The sequence below is a fragment of the Amblyomma mixtum genome, chromosome 5 (assembly GCF_055824585.1).
Source record: "Amblyomma mixtum isolate Tamu chromosome 5, ASM5582458v1, whole genome shotgun sequence".
NCBI classification, from domain to species: domain Eukaryota; kingdom Metazoa; phylum Arthropoda; class Arachnida; order Ixodida; family Ixodidae; genus Amblyomma; species Amblyomma mixtum.
In genome coordinates, this window is record NC_143016.1 from 168,099,219 (window position 1) to 168,119,924 (window position 20,706).

General features: G+C 50.1%; 1 protein-coding gene and 8 non-coding genes across 9 annotated transcripts; all 9 read left to right on the forward strand.

Annotated features, from left to right (window-relative positions):
- The first annotated feature begins 1,931 nt into the window (after positions 1-1,931).
- TRNAS-CGA (transfer RNA serine (anticodon CGA)) lies at positions 1,932-2,013 on the forward strand. Its single transcript has one exon. It is a non-coding gene; the product is annotated as a tRNA-Ser (tRNA).
- A 4,584-nt stretch (positions 2,014-6,597) lies between these two features.
- On the forward strand, positions 6,598-8,028 carry LOC149344599 (uncharacterized). Its single transcript, XM_089542637.1, has one exon. The coding sequence runs from the start codon at positions 6,623-6,625 to the stop codon at positions 7,802-7,804; it is 1,182 nt and encodes a 393-aa protein (XP_089398763.1). The 5' UTR covers positions 6,598-6,622; the 3' UTR covers positions 7,805-8,028.
- Positions 8,029-11,501: 3,473 nt separating this feature from the next.
- On the forward strand, positions 11,502-11,583 carry TRNAS-CGA (transfer RNA serine (anticodon CGA)). The gene has a single exon. It is a non-coding gene; the product is annotated as a tRNA-Ser (tRNA).
- A 76-nt stretch (positions 11,584-11,659) lies between these two features.
- TRNAS-CGA (transfer RNA serine (anticodon CGA)) lies at positions 11,660-11,741 on the forward strand. The gene has a single exon. It is a non-coding gene; the product is annotated as a tRNA-Ser (tRNA).
- Positions 11,742-11,817: 76 nt separating this feature from the next.
- On the forward strand, positions 11,818-11,899 carry TRNAS-CGA (transfer RNA serine (anticodon CGA)). The gene has a single exon. It is a non-coding gene; the product is annotated as a tRNA-Ser (tRNA).
- Positions 11,900-11,975: 76 nt separating this feature from the next.
- TRNAS-UGA (transfer RNA serine (anticodon UGA)) lies at positions 11,976-12,057 on the forward strand. The gene has a single exon. It is a non-coding gene; the product is annotated as a tRNA-Ser (tRNA).
- Positions 12,058-16,976: 4,919 nt separating this feature from the next.
- On the forward strand, positions 16,977-17,058 carry TRNAS-CGA (transfer RNA serine (anticodon CGA)). Its single transcript has one exon. It is a non-coding gene; the product is annotated as a tRNA-Ser (tRNA).
- A 78-nt stretch (positions 17,059-17,136) lies between these two features.
- TRNAS-CGA (transfer RNA serine (anticodon CGA)) lies at positions 17,137-17,218 on the forward strand. The gene has a single exon. It is a non-coding gene; the product is annotated as a tRNA-Ser (tRNA).
- Positions 17,219-17,296: 78 nt separating this feature from the next.
- On the forward strand, positions 17,297-17,378 carry TRNAS-UGA (transfer RNA serine (anticodon UGA)). The gene has a single exon. It is a non-coding gene; the product is annotated as a tRNA-Ser (tRNA).
- The last annotated feature ends 3,328 nt before the right edge of the window (positions 17,379-20,706 follow it).

Here is a 20,706-nt window from a genome sequence, read left to right on the forward strand (position 1 = left end):
ACGGGCCATCGCAACCAAGAAGCATCCCCCACGTCCACCGTGGAGGATATGGATGTCGGCGAAAGTCCGCCGACATCTAAAACACACGCATCCGCGGCGTCTCCGCGGAAATCCGGCGCCACAAAAGTGGCGATGGATACAACTCCTTTCTTCTCTAGGGATGGATACAACTCTCTAGGATGGATACAACTCCTTTCTTCTCTAGGGAGTCTCGCCGCCGCTGCAGCGGTGGCGAGACTCCCTAGAGAAGAAAGGTTTTGGTTTGGTTTATTGGGGTTTTACGTCCCAAAGCGACTGAGGCTATGAAAGACGCCGTAGTGAAGGGCTCCGGAAATTTCGACCACCTGGGGTTCTTTAACGTGCACTGACATCGCACAGCACACGGGCCTCTAGAATTTCGCCTTCAAGAAATTCAGCCGCCGCGGCCGGGATCGAACCCGCGTCTTTCGGGCCAGCAGCCGCGCGCCGTAACCACTTAGCCACCGCGACGGGGTAGAGAAGAAAGGGAAACCACGAATCACCGCTCCTGAGAATTAATAACTTTCCCCAATCCCCAACTTATCACAATGGCGTATATAATACAATGGAACTGTAGAGGTCTACACAGAAACTACAGAGACATAACCGATATGCTCAAAACAATGGCACCTACAGCTGTGTGCCTGCAAGAAACGAACCTTGGGCCACAGCACACAAACATCTTAAAAAAATATAATATTTTCCGGAAACACCGAGTACAAGCTAGCCGACTCTCAGGAGGCGTCGCTATCATTACGCAAAGCGATGTCCCTGCAAGAGAGGTATCATTAAAAACGAACTTAGAAGTGGTCGCAGTAAACATCATTAGCCATAAAACAATAACAATATGTTCTGTGTACATACCACCAAACAACACAATTACCATGCATGACCTAGAAGAATTTCTGGGACAGTTGCCTGAGCCATATGTCATAATTGGGGATTTTAACGCACACTCCTCATTCTGGGGAAGTGAGATACTGATTCTAGAGGTCAGCTCATCGAGGATTTTATTCTTTCGAATAACATATGTTTAATGAATACGGGAAAAGCCACGTACTGCTGCCCCAGCTCTGGAGAATTGACCTGCCTCGATTTAGCATTTGCATCTCCATCAGTTTTTAATGATTTTATTTGGGATGTTTTAGACGATCTTCGAGGAAGTGATCACTTACCTACGGTTTTAAAGCTAACATCAGCTACAGTCATCCTCCCTACGAAGCCTCGGCGATGGAAAATTCACCTCGCCGATTGGGCACTTTTCAGAACGAAGGCCACATTAGAAAAAGAATATGCCGAAACCCTTACTATAGAAGAAATAAATGAAAAATTTGTCACATGCTTAATATCTGCAGCAATGGAAGCCATCCCACAAACGTCTGAAATTGCACGGAAAACACATAAAGTTTGGTGGTCAAATGAATGCTCATTGGCCAAAAAGCAGCAAAACAAGGCTTGGGGCAACCTTCGCAGATATCCCACTGCAGAAAACCTGCTCATCTTCAAAAGAGCTAGGGCCAAAGCACGATACACTAGACGCAGCGCAGAAAGGGCATCATGGCAACAGTACATATCCTCCATAAACAGCTCAATATCATCAAAGAAAATGTGGGAGCAGGTGCGGAAATTCACAGGAAATTTTACTCCATTCACATTTCCAATGTGTGCCAGTGTGCGATGCCAGTGTGCGATCTACGTGCGATAACCTAATCGAAAGTGTTTTATATATTAGAGAAGTGTATCGTGCACAAAATGAACCCCCTGAGTGGGTTACCATCCTTGATGACTTAGTGTGTCTGAAGAAATTTTGAAATATCCGCATCACATGCTGACGTGCTGATTCAGTGTATATGTATGTATTCATTTGTGTGACCTGTAACTGTATTAGCAGGCAATAAAGAAAAGAAAAAAACGCAGTCGTGGCCGAGTGGTTAAGGCGATGGACTCGAAATCCATCGGGGTCTGCCCGCACAGGTTCGAATCCTGTCGACTGCGCAAAAGGGTGTTGCATTTTGTTTTGCCCCCTCTCGCTTCGTTTTAGGGGAGATGACGAGAGAGACCGCCCTCCGTGTCGCAGTCGTGGCCGAGTGCATTCTACTTCCGCCCACCGAGCGTGACGGACGCAGGATCATGAGCTCCGGCGGAGCGGCGATAGCGGCACTTGCTGGCGCGGAAACAGGTTTGCTGCCGACGCAGATAAGGAATACGAGATAGTTTTGCCTACCCTGCCTACAGGACGTGTTGTTCTTAACACGGTGTATCTTCACGGCGACGTGCGAGCGAGGCCCTACAGGGTGGAAGATTTTCGGGATGCCCTGGCCAACGCTGGTGCGCTCCCCGATGTCGTGGCGTTTGGGGGCGTATCAGATTAACCGCGTGTGGGCGGTGACGATGAGCACCTCAGAAGCTGCGAAGAAACTTGCTGCCTGCAAAGAGCTACAAGTGAAAGGGCGCCGGTGCATTATTTTCGACCCTGAAGATCAGAAGGCGAAAGGCTCGACCACCAGGACCGTGCTACTGAAGTTGAAGCCGGGAATTAATGTGGATGATTTCCCACACCAGGTCCGAGTAGCCGGTGAGCTGGCCCTCGTTGTTGTCCCTGGGCGATCGATGCAGTGCCTGCGTTGCCACGGCACGGGTCACGTTCGCCGCGACTGCAAGGTGCCCAGGTGTTCCCAGTGCAGGCGCTACGGACACGTGGACGCGGACTGCGTCCGTACCTACGCGTCAGCTACCGGGCTCGGAAAGGCGAACGACACTGCGAAACTCATGGACATCACCGAGGCGGAGGAAGCAGCCACTGGTACGGACGAGGCGGGCAAGTCGGCTTCTACGCTTGCGACGTCTGGGACTCCCAGTGACGACACCAAAGCGGCCGACGAACCAGAGAGCCAACAGCCGACGGGAGGCTCCCTCGGCGTCTCTAACGAGACGTCAGAGAACGGGGCGTGCCCATCAGAGCCCGTGGTCGACGAGGAAAAGGACCTGAACGAAGACCACCACGAGAATACCGGCGCCCGCACAACAAGCGTCACGCCCCCCGTTACCACCCCGGCGAAGTGTCCCCATGACCAGGCCAGCCCCGAAGGGGTCAAAGTGGTAGCACCCGGCGTCGAGGAGCCCCCTGCAAAGACGACTCAAGCCCGGCGTTCGTCGTTCCGGCCACGCCCAAACTATGCGGCCGACAAACGGTACTCCTCCGCAGACTAGGTACTACTCGAGAAGACAGATGTTCTTGCGCCGGATGATACCGGCGGCAACAGTGGCGTCTAGCTGCGCGCTAGACGTGGAAGGTAAGCACCATGCTGTTGGTTCCTTCCTCTTGTGTAAAAATGGCTCCCGCCTCCGCCTTTAGAGTCGCTACATTAAATGTGAGGGGCCTGGCGGCAAGGAAAAAACAAGGTCAGGTGTACCGACTTATTACGGAGCGCGAGATAGATCTATTGGCCGTGCAGGAGACGAAAGTGGACGGCAACGAAGGAACCGACAGCATGGTGCGACGTTTCACGACTACATTTTATGCTGTCGTCAGTCAAGCAGTGGGAACATCGGCTGGCTGCGTGCTTTTTTGTAAAGAAGATGCCGGGGCTAGAGGTGCAGGCTTATTTCTCGTGTGTGTCTGGCCGGTGTATTGCGCTTGATTTTTGTCTGAACGGCATTGAGTGGCGCATTGTTACCGTGTACGCGCCGAATGTGGTTGAGGAAAGGGTTGCCTTTTTCCGAAGCCTCCAAGAGCGCCTTTGCACGGAGAGGCGGCTCATTGTATTAGGCGACTTCAATTGTGTTCTTAATGCGCGCGATAAGTCAAGCATCCGTGGGTTTCGAGACAGGAGCACTGAAGTGTTGATGCGAATGATCGAGAACGGAAACCTTGAGGATGTGGCTTAACTTATTGAGGGTGCGCGGGCAGTGCAGTTCACTCATTTCCAGGGCTCAAGCCATGCACGGCTGGACCGCATTTACGCATCAGTCGACCTTGCCCCTGATTGCAACCATTATGAAGTTGTGGGAGTCTCCTTCTCAGACCACTGTTTAGTTGAGTGCTGCCTGGGAAGTGTGAACCGAAGCAAGGCATTTTCGTGGGCAATGTGGAAGCTAAACAACACGCTTCTTCACGACGATATCTACTGCAGAGCAGTAAAGGATGAAATAGGGAAAATAAACCTGCGCAAGGACCTGAAGATTTGGCAACAGTGGGAGCTAAGTAAAGAATCTTTAAAAATCAAAGCATTAGAAAGGGCGACATGCATCCGTTATAAGGAAAAACCAGACGAAGCTGAGCTAAGGGCACTGCTTCAAACGCTGATGAAGCAGGAATGCAAAGAGCCTGGGAACTGGATAGAAGATGTCAGGAAAACAAAGGATAGAGCTTATGGAAGAACGGCGTTATCGCGGAGCACTAGTGAGGGCGAGGGCGGAAGACACAGCTGCTGGCGAAGCGCCATCGAAACGTGCTCTTGGTCTAGAAAAAGCGCGCGCTGAAAGAAATCACATCGATAAAATAGATTGGGGGGGCATCTTATCGGCAGACACTGACCACATCAAAGAAGCCTTTAATGAATACTACCAGAGGCTTTTTTCATCGACTCCTGTAGACGCAGTAGCATTTACGCATCAGTTGGTGCAATGCCACGGCTTAACGAAGAAAGTAAAAAGAGAATGGAACTTGCAATAACTCACAGCGAGTTAGAGCAAGCGATAGAGCAGTTAAACCTAGGAAAATCACCAGGACCAGATGGACTCAGTGCGGCATTTTATAAAGAATTTAAGCACGAAATTGCCCCAGTGCTGTGTACAATGTTCAAGGAAGCCTATGAAATAAACTTATAGCCTCCGTGTTATGGGACCTCCCATACGGTGCTCATACCTAAAACGGATGATCTAGATAAATTACAATTGGTTACAGCGTATCGACCGATAGCACTCACTAATGTGGACTACAAAATTTTTATGAAGGTATTGGCGCGAAGACTGCAGACAGTGATATCGGATATTGTTGGACCCCACCAGACATGTGGAATCAAAGGGCGCTCAATTTTTTCCAACATTCACAAAGCGCGCAGTGTGCTTGAAAGCTGTGACGACATCGGTGGGCGAGTAGCGATGCTTCAGATTGATCTCGAAAAGGCATTTGATTGTGTTTGCCATGAAATTTTGTTTACCGTTTTAGACCATGTGAGCGTCGGTTCAGTTATCCGTAAGGGTGTAGCCCTGGCGTATCGAAACTGCACGACAAGACTGATCGTTAACAAGAGTCTGGGGGCCCCCATTAGCGTGCAGCGTTCGGTGCGTCAGGGCTGCCCCCTCAGCCCTCTCTTGTTTTGTATTTACATCGAAACGCTGTGCATGAGAGAGAGAGAGAGACTCTTTAATGAAGAGCAGAGAATTTAGCCGGCGTTTAAAAATCGCTGGCATGCTACTCTGCGTAGGGAGGGGAATTTGGGAGATAAAGACAGAAGGAGAGCAGAGTGGAAGAGGCTAGGGCACCTCTTTTTAAGGCAGCTGGTGAACCGTTTTTTGTTTTTTTCGCGACGTCACAGACCCGTTCTTGCGCACCGTGTGCCAAGTGAAGCTGCGGCGATTGCTGCCGGAGTTTGTGGTATCCACAGAAGAGCTCTCTGGTGGAACTTTTGGTTACTGCAAAGAGATTGTAGAAGCGTTCGGTTTCTTTCGGTACGTTTTTTCACCGATTATTTGTGGAAAAGTAAAAGGCAAAAAGTTGTACAATGATCTTTGTGATATTGTTTTCGCAGAGCCCATGTACAGTGGAGGCCCGGGAGGGGATGTTTTAAAAAGGGTGAAGAAAATGCAGATGCCACCAGGAGTAAAGACTTTCTTTTTTAAGTTACACACCGGGACGTTACCAGTTAAAAAGTTTCTAGAGGGAAAGGATTTATTTTTACCGTGGGGATCTAACTGTTTAATTTGTAAACAGCCTGAAACAATAGACCATGTTTTTTTGCATTGCTGGGAAGGGGTTTATTTTTGGGACGTGTTACAAAGGACCATAAAGAAAGAGCTACCTCTTGACGCGCACGGAATTCGCTATTTAAGCACTGATAATGAGGATGGAGCACCTTTTCATCTCATAATGCTCTTGGGCCTCCACTGTATATGGCGCTCCAGAATGGCAGGCTACCATTGTGACAAAGACGCACGACCGGCCCGAATTTGTTTTCGGGAAAGAATGGACTGGTTTCCTGCCATCCAAAAAGCAGCTGCGGAGCCTCCCGAGTGGCTCTCAAGACTAGAGCCGTTGTGTATATTGCGGGAATTTTAATCTAACGAAGCCAGTCCCGTGCTGGCTGACCACGACAGTGTCGTATGTATATAGCGTTATGTGTATTTTTGTTGTGCAATGTCATGAGCCAAAGCCAGGCAATAAAGAAAAATAAAAGTTGTGGCCGAGTGGTTAAGGAGACGGACTTGAAATCCATTGGGGTCTCCCCGCACAGGTTTGAATCGTGTCGACTGCGCAAAAGGGTGTTGCTTTTTGTTTTGCCTCCTCTCGCTTCGTTGAAGGGGACGTGACAAGAGAGCGCCCGCCGTGTCGCAGTCGTGGCCGAGGATTCGGCTTCCGGCCACCGAGCGTGACGGACGTGCGATGACGGGCTCCGTTGGAGCGGCTACAGCGGCCATGTCTGGCCGCGGAAACAGGATTTTTGCCTCGGAAGATGAATATCAGGTGATTCTGCCTACCCTTCCTACAGGAAATGTTGTGTTAAACACAGTGTTTTTGCACGCTGACGTGCGGGCCCGCCCCTATCGGGTCGAAGATTTCAGGGATGCGCTGGCTCAGCTGATGCTGCTCCCCGAGGTTATCGCCTTGGGGGCGTATCGCATGAGCCATGTGTGGGCTATTACTTTCACCAGTGCTGATGCGGTGAAGAAAATTCTTGCTGCCCGGGAAGTAAAAGTGAAGGACCGCCGCTGTCTAGTTATTGACCCGGCAAACCAAGACGTCCGCGTCAAGCTACACTGGCTGCTGCACAACGTGCCCGACGAAGACGTGAGGGTAGCCTTCGCCCCGTACGGCAAGGTGAGCGAAGTCACCAAGGAACGGTGGCGCGTCCAGGGTGTCGCCAGCAAGGGGTCGACGACGCGCTTGGTTTCATTGAAAATGAATCCTGGCGTGAAACTGGAAGACCTCCCTCACGAAGTCAGGGTTGGCGGTGAGCTGGCTCTCGTGGTTGTACCGGGCAGAGCTCCGCTCTGTCTGCGCTGCCACGGTACTGGGCACATTCGCCGTGAGTGCAAAGTTCCAAGGTGCGGCGCCTGTCGCCGTTACGGACATGAGGATAGCAGCTGTGTACGCACGTACGCGAGCGCTGCCGTCCCAGTCAACAATGACATCTCGTCCGAGCTTGTCATGGACGAGGCTGACGCGGAAGACGCTGCAGCAGAGGCAGGCGACGGAGCGGAGAAGGAAAAATCCCCGGCTGTGTCGACTCCTGGAACATCCGCAACCGCGGAGACGCTCAGCAGTAAGCTGCAGCAACAGGAAGCGCCGCCTGCAGATGTTAAGACGTCAAAGAGCGAAGTCCTCTCGGGGAGTGGGGCGTCAGTTCCCGTCGTTCCCCAACATGCTGAAAGCATGGAAGTGACGGATGCGTCAACCAGCAACCAGGGAGGAAAGCGACCGCACGAGCACAGTGCGAACGGAGAGCCTAAGGCGAGCGAGGGCGACGAGCCACCCCCGAAGACTGTTGGTGTGAGGCGAGCGACGCTGAAACCGCGGCCGAATATACCGGCCGATCAACGAGCGGCGGCTAAGCCGCCGCCTTAGTTGAGTGAGTGCGTTGTGTGTGGCTTCTGTGGACGCGAGATGGCCTTTTTTGGTGACGGACTGCATGGGCTGGGTCTCCAGTCCGTACGCATGAGGCAGAGGTGCAAGAGACGTTGGAATACCGGCACTGTACCCATCGAGCACCATGGACTAGGCAAGTCGCCCTCCGCCGTCGCTTTGTGTCCTCAGGTACGCACCATACGGCTCCTGTACTTAAACTAGATGGCTTCGACACCTGTTGGAGCGTTGCGCATTGCGACAATTAATGTCAGGGGACTGGCTTCTAAAAAACGTCAGTACCAACTAAGCCGGTTGTTCCTCGATAATGACCTCGTCATAATAGCCGTCCAGGAGACCAAAGTCGAAGGACAGGAACAGATGGACCGTATGGTGCAGCCTTTTACGACACGTTACAATATTTGTGTGTGCCATTCGTCTGGCACATCGGGGGGTTGTGCTGTCTTTATTAGGAATTCCATGGGGATTGTCGAACAGAATTTAACTGTGTGTCAAACTGGCCGTTTGCTTGTAGTTGATTTTCTTTATTGCAATTTACTGTGGAGGATCATATGTGTGTATGCCCCTAACAAAGAGAACGAGCGCGAGGGATTTTTTGAGCGTCTTGAACAATACGTATGCTGTGAGCGGTTAATTGTGCTGTTGGGTGACTTTAACTGCGTATGTAAAGCAGAGGACAGAACTACAAAAAGACTTGTCCGCGACAAAAGTGCGGAATTGTTGAATTCGCTTGTACACGAAAATGGTTTAGATGATGTTGCTGAAGTTCTGTCGGTAGCATCGCATTTTACTCACTTTCAGGGTGAAAGTCACGCGAGATTGGACAGAGCGTATGTGTCCCTTGATCTTGTTCCTTTGTGCAACAGCTACGAGGTGAGAAACATGTCTTTTACCGACCACAGCTTAGTTGCGTTTACCCTGGGAAAAAAAGAAAAGAAATCTCGTTTCTCGTGGGATCTTTGGAAGTTTAATGCACAGTTACTCGAGGATGAACGTTTTGGTAGTAAAGTTAATGAATGTATTAAAGCATTGCTATCAGCAGAGCCTGGGAACTGGGTAATTAGATGGGAAGATTTCAAACAGCAAGTGAAAATGAACGCGATTGAAAGAGCAAGCGTTATTTGCCATGATAAACGTGTTAAAGAAAAAGAACTACATTGCCAACTTGACTTGCTCGTAAGCCTGGAAAGTTCCCAGCCGGGAAGATATAAGAAAGAGATAAGAGAAACAAAAAGTAAACTTGAGATTATCGAAAAAGACAAGTATGCAGCTGCCGTGATAAGGGCGCGTGCTGAACGTCTCTGGCTTGACCAAGTGCCTACTAAACGCTCGCTTAGTGACGAAAAGAAGTATGCGACTCAAAATGAAATAAAACAAATTAGGAACAGAAACGAGGTAACGAATGATAGCAAGATGATTCAGTTAGCTTTTGTTGAACTGTATAGGGAATTGTTTGGGCGCCGTCAGCTTGAAGAAGAGGGCTTTACAGAAACGTTCTTGTCTCGTATGCCAAAGCTTGGAGATGAAATAAAACAAGGGCTGGAGGTACCATTCAGCGTAAGCGAAGTGGGAAGAGCGATCGAAGAACTGAGTACCGGAAAATCTCCTGGTCCTGACGGCCTAGGCAGTGATTTTTATAAGAGTTTCAAAGCCGAACTCACTTATTCTCTGCACTGCGTCTTCACTGAAATGTATGAAACAAAGAAAATGCCGCCGTCATTTAAAACAGCACACGTGGTTTTAGTGCCCAAGAGTGAAGACCAGGCTAAACTGCTGTCCGTTGGGGCTTATCGGCCGATAAGCCTGACCAACGTCGACTATAAAGTGTTTATGAAGATTCTTGCCAATAGACTGCAAAAGGTTATAAAGGACCTTGTAGGGCCGCACCAAACGTGCGGTATTAAAGGTCGCACCATTGGAACGAATGTGCACATTGCTAGAACTGTACTTGAATGTTGCGATGCGTTCGTGGGACGAGTTGCCATGATGCAGCTTGACTTGGCGAAGGCCTTCGATCGCGTGTCACACGAAATTCTTTTCGCCGTTCTAGAATATGCCAACGTCGGCTCTGTAATATTACAAGGTGTACAGATGGCGTACGAAAACTGTGTTACGCGTATTATAGTGAACAAACAGCTTACTGAACCTGTGCCTGTCTGTTCCTCGGTCAGGCAGGGCTGCCCGCTCTCGCCTCTGCTCTTTGCGATCTATCTTGAGCCTTTTCTGTTATCGCTGTTACACAATGATGGGATCTGTGGTTTCACTCTTCAGTCGGTGCAAGTAAAAGTGCTTGCTTACGCTGATGATATTGCTGTTTTTTGCGCGGACCAAGAAAGCGTTAAAGAAGTTGTCAAAGTTGCGCGGGCCTATTGCAAAAAGACCGGGTGCGAAGTTAACTGGGATAAGTGCATTGGATTTTGGCACGGTGATTGGGAGAGCACACCCGCAGTGTTTGCTAACATGCAATGGACGACCTCCCCTGCGAAGTATTTGGGGGTACCCTTAGAGCACTATAAGAACAGTACAGAGTTGTGGGGTGAGGTAACGCAGAGTGCAAGGAAAAAAGCGGATGGATGGAAAGGACGTGACCTTTCTGTTTTCGCGCGTGCAAGTGTGTGCAATGTATTTTTGATAGCCAGAATTTGGTATTTTTTGCAGTTTTTGCTCATCACCAGAGCAAACGTGCAGAAGCTGCATAGAGTGTTTGCTGTTTTTATTTGGAGCTCGAATTGGGAGCGAACTAGTCGAGCTAATTTGTTCCTACCGGTCAAAAGAGGTGGCCTTGGACTTTCCAACTTGTTTCTGAAACAAGTTGTCTCAAGATTTTTGTTTCTACGTGATCAAACCGATCCTTTGTTGCGCACAATGTTGCAGGTGCGCTTAGGAAATGTGTTACCGGAATTTGTTGTGTCCAGTTTCCCAGCCACGAATCGTGCTGTAACTGGGTTTTTACGTGAAGTTGTGGCTGCCTTTCACATTTTGAGCTCTCATTTTTCGACTGAATATCTGGCTGCTGTACCCAGGAAAAAATTGTACAAGGATTTGTTAGATATCTTTATACCTGTACCCTTATACCGATCCTTTTACTGCGGAGGCCCAGGCAAAGATGTGCTAAATCGAGTTAAGAAGATGCCGGTAAGACCGAACGTCAAATCCTTTTTCTTTAAATTACACTCGGGTACCCTCCCGGTGAAAACATGGCTAAACGATAAAGGCATTTTCGTACCATGGAACGTCGACTGCACACTGTGCAAAAAACCCGAGACCATCGAACATGTCTTTATCGACTGCTGGGACCCGGTTTTCCACTGGGATATCTTGCAAAGAACTTTAAAAAAAGAGCTACCTGTTACTCCATATGGCATCCGGTTCCTGCCTATAGAAAGTGGCGAAGTGCCATACGATATGTTTATGCTACTGGGCCTCCACAGCATCTGGAAAACTAGGATGGCGGCTAGGCACGCAGACGCAAATGTGAAACCAGTCAGGGAAAACTTTATAGAAAGTGTAGTTTCTCTGAGAGATGTTCTCCGCAGTCAACCTCAGCCACCGGACTGGGTGGCAGTTATGGACAAATTGATCGAAATGAAAATGTTTTAATCCGTCGCCTTAGCCAAAGTCTGGCTAGCGACTTTTTATGCCTGCGCATGTATTGTTTTCCGGCAATAAAGAAAAAAAAACAGTCGTGGCCGAGTGGTTAAGGCGATGGACTCGAAAGCCATTGGGGTCTCCCCGCACAGGTTCGAATCCTGTCGACTGCGCAAAAGGGTGTTGCTTTTTGTTTTGCCTCCTCTCGCTTCGTTGAAGGGGACGTGACAAGAGAGCGCCCGCCGTGTCGCAGTCGTGGCCGAGTGGTTAAGGCGATGGACTCGAAATCCATTGGGGTCTCCCCGCACAGGTTCGAATCCTGTCGACTGCGCAAAAGGGTGTTGCTTTTTGTTTCGCCTCCTCTCGCTTCGTTGAAGGGGACGTGACAAGAGAGCGCCCGCCGTGTCGCAGTCGTGGCCGAGTGGTTAAGGCGATGGACTCGAAATCCATTGGGGTCTCCCCGCACAGGTTCGAATCCTGTCGACTGCGCAAAAGGGTGTTGCTTTTTGTTTTGCCTCCTCTCGCTTCGTTGAAGGGGACGTGACAAGAGAGCGCCCGCTCTGTCGCAGTCGTGGCCGAGTGGTTAATGCGATGGACTTGAAATCCATTGGGGTCTCCCCGCACAGGTTCGAATCCTGTCGACTGCGCAAAAGGGTGTTGCATTTTGTTTTGCCTCCTCTCGCTTCGTTTTAGGGGAGATGATGAGAGAGAGCGCCCTCCGTGTCACAGTCATGGCCGAGTGGTTCATTCTACTTCCGGCTACAGTTCGGTGCGGACGCAGACTCATGTGCTCCAGCGGAGCGGCGATAATGGCCCTTTCCAGCCGCGGAAACAGGCTCGAGGACAACGAAGATAGCGAGTACCAGATTATTCTGCCAACTTTGCCCACCGGACGCGTTGTTTTTAACACGCTTTTTTTGCACGGCGATGTGCGGGTTAGGCCATACAGGGTCGAGGATTTCCGTGACGCCCTTGCCAACTTTGGTGCGCTCCCCGACGTTTTGGCGTTGGGGGCCTATCAGATCAACCATGTGTGGGCTGTCACGTTAACCAGCACAGAAGCAACAAAGAAGCTGGCGGCGTTCAAGGAACTGGAAGTTAAAGGTCGCCGCTGCCTCATCATCGATCCCGAAGACCAACAAGTGAAGCTGCGACTCCACTGGATGTTGCACGGCGTGACAGATGATGACATCCGGACGGCCTTTGCTGCTTTTGAAAATGTTACCGAAGTGACCCGGGAGAGGTGGCGAGTTCAAGGCGTCAAGGAGAAGGGGTCCACCACGAGGACGGTGCTCCTGAAATTGAAGCCGGGCATCAAGGTAGATGATTTACCGCACCAGCTGCGAGTCGCTGGGGAATTAGACCTTGCCGTGGTGCCTGGGCGGGCGATGCAGTGCTTACGCTTTCGAGGCACGGGACACGTCCGCCGCGAATGTAAGGTGCCCCGATGTTCAAAATGTAGGCGCTACGGACATGAGGAGGCTGACTGTGTGCTCACGTACGCTTCGGCCGCGGGACCTGGAACGAGGGAGTGGTCGCAGGAGCTCACTATGGACGTAGTCGAGGCAGAGGAGGCGGCAAAGGAAACCGGGGAAGCTCGTACGCAGGCACGGGAGACAGACTCGTCGGGGAACTCCGCACGACACATCAATGCTGCCAGCGATGCGGGGAGGAGTGACACTACACCTGACCTCCCTAGGTCAGAGGAAGAGACGTCACCTCAGCCGGCAGACGACATGGAGCAGGATAACGGTGAGGAGCACCCTGACACCAGCGGTACTCGTTCGCCAAGCGTCACAGCCCCGGCCAAGCGACCCCACACACTGACCGATCTCGAAGGTGACAAGGCAGCAGCCCCCGGTGTCGACGAGCCGCCAGCAAAAACAGTCCAATCCCGGCGGCCCGCACTACGTCCGCGGCCAAACCTTTCTTCGGAGAGGCGTGCAGCGGATAAAGCGCCCCCGCTGCCACTTCAGCCGCTCGCTCCAGACGGAGGCGGTTCCAACGACGGCGTCTAGCCGCGCGCTAGACGAGGAAGGTAAGCACCATGCTTTCGGTCTTTTCACCCTTTATGAAAATGGCGCCTGAAACCCCTTTGAGAGCAGCCACGTTAAATGTCAGGGGATTGGCAGCAAAAAAGAAGCAGAGCCAAGTACACCGCCTGCTAAGAGACCATGATATCGACGTGCTTGCCGTACAAGAAACAAAGGTTGATGGGGAGGAAGAGACCGGGAGCATGGTGCAGCGTTTCACGGCTAGATTTTACGCCATTGTGAGCCACGCGGTAGGGACATCGGCTGGGTGTGAATTGCTTGTCAAAAAGCTGCCTGGACTGATTGTACAGGCTCACCACTCATGTCTCAGGACGGTGTGTTGTAGCCGATTTTGCATATTCCAATGCTGAGTGGCGCATTATTTGCGTGTATGCTCCTAACATTGTTGAGGAGAGAACAGTGTTTTTCGAGAATGTTATGCAGCAGTTAATTACGGAGAGGCAGGTAGTAATGCTGGGCGATTTCAACTGTATACTGAATGCTCGAGACAAAACCAGCACACGTGGCTTCAGAGACAAGAGTACTGATGTGTTGTGCTAGTTAACAAGCGAGTGGAATATGGAAGATGTGGCCGAGTGCCTGGGGGGAGCGCATGCATTACAGTACACGCACTTCCAAGGTTCGAGCCACGCGCGCCTTGACAGAATTTACGTGTCGCTGGATTTGATTCCCGTATTCAATGAATACGAAGTTGTGCCCATGACATTCACGGATCACTGTTTAGTGAAATGCGTATTCGGCACCAAAAAACGAAGGAATGCATTTAGCTGGGAGTTATGGAAATTTAACTACAAATTGCTCAATGATGAGGCCTTTAGAGAGGTTGTACTGAATGAACTCATTAAAGTGAAGCCGGGCGCATTGTACGAAATCTAGAAGCAATGGGAGATGTGCAAAGAACAGATTGAAATAAAAGCCATTGATAGGTCCAGTTGCCTGCGGTACCAGGAGAAAATTAAAGAAACCCAGCTAAAGGCTTTGCTGGAAAAACTACATAAGCAAGAATGTAAGGCACCCGGCAGATGGATAGAAGATATTAGCAAAATAAAAGAACAGTTTGCGTTGATGGAAGAAGACAGATACCGAGGAGCGTTAGTGAGGGCAAGGGCGGAAAGTTGGAACATGGGCGAGACGCCCTCGAAAAGAGCACTGGCATTGGAAAAGGCTCATGGAGAGAAACATCACATTGATAAGATTGAATGGGGCGGCATGCTATCGTCAGATGACGAACATATCAGAGAAGGCTTCTTCCAGTATTATCAGCAGCTTTTTAACAAACGGAAGGTCGACATAAACGCGTTCAAAGAAAAGTTTCTCATCGCTATGCCACGACGAGACGAGGACACGAAGGAAAGATTAGAGATGCCAATCACAGAACGCGAGGTCGAAAAAGCAATCGATAGTTTAAATATGGGAAAGTCGCCTGGGCCAGACGGCCTAAGTGCAGCTTTCTATAAGGGGTTTAAGAACGAAATAGCGCCAATATTGACTGCGTTGTTCCAAGAAGCCTATGAAATAAACAGATTGCCGCTGTCATACGGGTTATCTCACACTATTCTAATTCCCAAGACAAATAACGAGGAAAAGCTCCAGCAGGTCACAGCTTACAGGCCAATTTCCTTGACTAATGTCGATTATAAAATATTAACGGAAGTGCTAGCAAGGAGACTGCAGTCAGTAATTCAGGATATTGTCGGCCCTCATCAAACGTGCGGGATAAAGGGGAGATCAATTATGACGAACATACACACGGCAAGATCGGTTCTGGAGTGTTGTGATCTGACTAATGAATTTGTGGCCATCCTCCAACTAGACCTCGAAAAAGCATTTGACTGTGTAGCCCACGAAATATTGCTCAGTATTCTGGACCACGCGAATGTAGGTTCCGTAATTCGAGAGGGCGTGGCCATGGCGTACCGCGGCTGCACTACGAGATTAATTATAAACAAGAGTCTGGGGGCCCCCATTCGGGTGCAACGCTCGGTACGCCAGGGCTGCCCCCTCAGTCCACTTTTGTTTGCCATTTACATAGAGACGCTATGTTTGAACATTATTAAGAACGAGGCTGTTCAAGGTTTTAGGTTGCAGGCAGCTGAAGTCAAGTTGCTTGGGTACGCGGATGACCTAGCGGTGTTTGCTGTGAATCAGCAGAGCATACGCGAGGCTATTGTGTCTGTTGAGTTTCAGGAAGCCAACCGGAAGTAAAGTGAACTGGGCAAAGTGCCAGGGACTTTGGCATGGGGGTTGGCCATCAACCCCAGATCATTTTGGAAATGTGACTTGGGTAACTATCCCCTCAAAATACCTAGGAGTGCCACTAAATTGCTACCGGGAAAGTGATGCATAATGGAAAGAACAAGCGAACGAACTATGGGAAAAATCAGATAGATGGAAATGGGCACATTATCAATCTTTGCGAGAGCGACGGTGTGTAACTTGTTCTTTTTAAGCAAACTGTGGTACGTCATGCAAGTGTTGCACTGTTCCCGGGCAAATGTACAGAAGATACATCGAATTTTAGCTGTTTTTGTTTGGTCCTCGACCTGGGAACGGTGCCGACGGACGAATTTATTTAGACGTGTGAAAGATGGTGGCCTTGGGCTAGGACATCTGTTTCTGCGCCAGCTTGTAAACAGGTTTTTCTTTTTTCGAGATGTGCGTGACCCTTTTTTGAGAACTATGTGTCAACTAAGGTTGACCCGTGTTTTGCCTGAGTTTGTTGTGGGAACAAATTATTTTTCTGGAAGAACTTTAGGTTACTTCAGAGAAGTTGCTGATAGCGTTAAATTTCTTGTTGTGCGTTTTTCGAGAGAATATTTAAGTGACGTGAAGCGGAAAAATCTATACGCAGATCTGTGTGATGTTGTTTTTCCAGTGCCAATGTACAGAGCTTCCTACGATGGAGGCCACGGAGGGGATGTTCTGAAAAGAGTAAAAAGAATGCAAGAACAGCCAGGAACCAAAACTTTCTTCTTCAAGTTACATAAAGAAACACTATCAGATAAAAGGTTTTTAGAGGGAAGGGGTTTATTCCTACCGTGGGGTTCGCATTGCCTAATCTGCAAGTGTCCCGAAACAATAGACCATGTGTTTCTTCACTGTTGGGAGGGGGTGTTTTTTTGGGACATTTTGCAACGAACAATTAAAAAAGAGCTGCCGTTTCATCCCTACGGTATCAGATATTTGGCAATTGAAAACCAGGACGGGTTTCCGTTTGATAAGTAATGCTCTTGGGCCTCCATAGTATATGGCGCTCCAGAATGGCGGGCTATTACTGCGATTCGGACGCGAGACCAGCCCGCATGTATTTTCGGGAAAATGTACGTAGATTTGTGGAAGTAATGAAACTACAAGCATGTGTACCCGATTGGCTACCCAGGATGGAAAATTTGACTCTGTTGAGAGAATTTTAAACTTGACAAGGCCTGCCAGGAAGATCTGGCACGTTGCTGGTTTTCAAAGTTTGGTGTCTGTAGTTTTTGTGTTGTTTTATTGAAGGCAATAAAGAAAAAACAATCGTGGCCGAGGGGTTAAGGCGATGGACTCGAAATTCATTGGGGTCTCCCCGCACAGGTTCGAATCTTGTCGACTGCGCAAAAGGGTGTTGCATTTTGTTTTGCCTCCCCTCGCTTCGTTGAAGGGGAGATGACGAGAGAGGGCGCCCTCCGTGTCGCAGTCGAGGCCGAGTGGTTAAGGCGATGGATTCGAAATTCATTGGGGTCTCCCCACACAGGTTCGAATCCTGTCGACTGCGCAAAAGGGTGTTGCATTTTGTTTTGCCTCCCCTCGCTTCGTTGAAGGGGAGATGACGAGAGAGGGCGCCCTCCGTGTCGCAGTCGTGGCCGAGTGGTTAAGGCGATGGACTTGAAATCCATTGGGGTCTCCCCGCACAGGTTCGACTCCTGTCGACTGCGCAAAACGGTGTTGCATTTTGTTTTGCCTCCCCTCGCTTCGTTGAAGGGGAGATGACGAGAGAGGGCGCCCTCCGTGTCGCAGTCGTGGCCAGATTCTGCTTCCGGCCACGCCAGTGAACGGACGCAGGATGCAGGGCTCCGATGGAGCGGCTTCAGCGGCCGTGTCAGGCCGCGGTGACAGGGCTAGTCAACAGGAAAATACTTACCAGGTTGTTTTGCCAGCACTGCCTACAGGTCGGTTCGTTTTGAATACGGTTTTTTTGCACGCCGATATCAGGGCCCGCCCGTACCGGGTGGAAGATTTCCGCGACGCTTTAGCAGAGCAGTCGCTGCTCCCCGATGTTATCGCAATGGGGGCGTATCGGATGAGCCACGTCTGGGCCGTCACTCTCAAGGATGCTGAAGCGGTGACCAAGATTATTAGTGTCGGTGAGCTGGTAGTGAAAAAAGGCGGCTGCTTGGTGATTGACCCGGCCAACCAAGACGTGCGACTGAAACTTCACTGGCTGCTACACAACGTGCCAGACGAGGATGTTCGGGCTGCCTTTGCGCCGTACGGAAAAGTGACGGAAGTTGCCCGCGAGCGCTGGCGCGTGAGTGGTATGTCAGAAAAAGGCTCGACTACTAGACTCGTCACGTTGAAGTTGAGAGCTGGCGTGAAACTGGACGACCTGCCGCACCAGCTGAATGTTAGCGGTGAGCTGGCGCTCGTTGCTGTGCCGGGCAGACCACCGTTGTGCCTACGCTGTCGGAGTACGGGGCACATCCGTAAGGAATGCCGAGTCCCGCGTTGCGGAACCTGCCGACGGTTCGGCCATGAAGACGGACAGTGTGCCCGCACTTACGCGAGCATTACCGGCCCCGGTACAGGAGTAGACAAGTCTGAGTTGCTGATGGACGAGGCTGATGCGGAAGATGCAGCCCGTGCAGACGGGCAACCAGCAGCGAGGGAAGGGCCGTCGCTTACGGTTTTGACGAAGCAGAAGGCGTAGTCAAGTGAGGTACCGGCGAGTGTAGTACAAGTTCAGAGTGCCTTTCAACAGGGTGGCGATGGCGCGCCGAAGAGCGCGCCAGAAGCCGCGGCCGAAGCTCTGGACAGCGCTGAACCTGCCAACACCGAAGGCATGGACTTCACTGAGGAGGCTGGCACCCTAACGGCTGGAAAACGCTCCCGCGAGGAAAGCGCCGGCGAAAAGACGCATCTTGATGGTGGCAGCGACGAACCGCCGTCGAAGGCCCCGGGAATCCGGCGTCCGATGTTCAAGCCGCGGCCGAACGTCATGGCCGAGACAAGGCAGGCGGGGAAACCGCCTCCGTAGTTCTGCAATGTGCATTTGTGCTGTTTTTTTTTCTTGCTTTTCTTTTTTTTCCTTGTTGTCTTTTTTTTTTGGTGGGGAGTGGTACCCATCAGACTGTGTGCACGGATCTGGATCTGCTGGCGAAGGAATTACCCATGGGTTCCCGACGCCTGCACGCGGATATCTGGAAAGGCGACACCGTACATGCACAGTGAGTTTAAGAAGACTGCTCGGCTGACTATGAGGGGTACTGTGGGACTCAAGTCTCCTTTTCATAGGGCATGGCGATGAAACTAGACACAGCTTTACATGTAGCAACTTTGAATGTGAGAGGCCTTGGTGCACGACGGCGTCAGTGCCAGCTTAACCGCCTGCTTGCTGAAAACGCGCTTGACATAGTTGCAGTCCAAGAGACTAAGATCGAAAGTGAGGAATCCACTGATCGCATGGTGTCCACCTTTCGTGCAGCCTTTAACGTTTGTGTTTGCCATTCCGTTGGCACCTCGGGTGGGTGCGTATTATTTGTCCGAAATAATTTAGGCATCACTGTCGAGTCGGTTTTTTCTTGCCCTAGTGGACGGCTTATTGTTGTTGATTTTTCTTTTTCCAATTTATGTTGGCGCATTATATGTGTGTATGCTCCAAATGTTGAATCTGAGCGTTTTGATCTCTTTACCCGTTTGGAGCCCTACCTTGTTTGCGACCGAGTGTTGTTGCTGTTGGGAGATTTTAATTGTGTGTGTGCCGCTAATGATCGAGTGAAGGGTACGCCTGTGCGTGACAAGAGTGCTCAATTGCTTCAATCTCTGGCTTATGATAATAGCTTAGAGGATATTGGCAGTATATTTACCGAAGGGAATCAACCTCAGTTCACTCATTTTCAGCGTAATAGTCATGCCAGGTTGGATAGAATTTATGCATCCATCGATCTCGTGTCTCTTTGCACGAGTTGCAAAGTTATACCTGTAGCTTTCAGTGATCATTGCCTAGTGATCGCAAGTTTCGGCATAAAGCAAAGAAAAACAAAATTTAACTGGAACCTCTGGAAATTTAATGTAAAGCTTTTAGAGGACGAGGAATTCGTAACTGATATTGCGGATGAAATGCAGAAGCTGCTTGAGGAGCGACCCAGCGTTGTTGCGGTTCAGTGGGAAGATTTCAAGGAGTGGATAAAAAGAAGGGCCATTGAAAAAAGTTGCTTGAAGCGATACGAAGAAAAACAGGAAGAAAAAGCAGCTCGCGAGCAACTGCAATTTTTAATAGGCATGGAAAGCTCCGAGCCTGGGAAGTTTTCTAAGGACCTAAGGGAGGTGAAAAGCCTGCTCGAACGCTTAGACACTGAAAGGTATAAAGCTGCCGTTATACGCGCAAGGACACAGAAACTGTGGGCTGGTGAAACGCCGACGAAGCGAGCTTTGTGTGACGAAAAGCGTTATGCTTGCCAAAACGAAATCAGGCAGATAAGGAACGGAGATGAAGTCACGAATGACGCTCTTACAATCAAGCAGCTATTTGAAGAGCAGTACATTGAGCTTCTTGGACATACGCGTGACATGAATGAGGCCTTCCTGGTTGACTTTTTGCCTCTCCTGCCGAGACTTCAGGACGAAGTGAAGGAGCGTCTTGAGCAGCCCATAACTGCAAAAGAAATAGAGACTGCAATCGAAGACCTGCAAGCCGGAAAAGCTCCAGGACCTGATGGAATAGGGGCCGAATTTTACAAAGCATTTAAGCCCACAGTCGCTCAGTTACTGCTACGAGTTCTAGATGAAGCTTACGAAAGAAAACAAGTGCCACTCTCATTCACCACGTCGTACATAGTGCTGATTCGGAAATCAGATGTCCCAGAAAAGAGGTTGTTGGTGGGAAATTATCGCCCGATAAGCCTCACCAACGTGGACTATAAATTGTACATGAAGGTTTTAGCAAAGAGATTGCAGAGCATAATTACGAAATTGGTTGGGCCGCACCAGACTTGCGGAATCAAAGGTAGGAGTATCGCCACAAATGTGCACGTCGCACGGACCGTG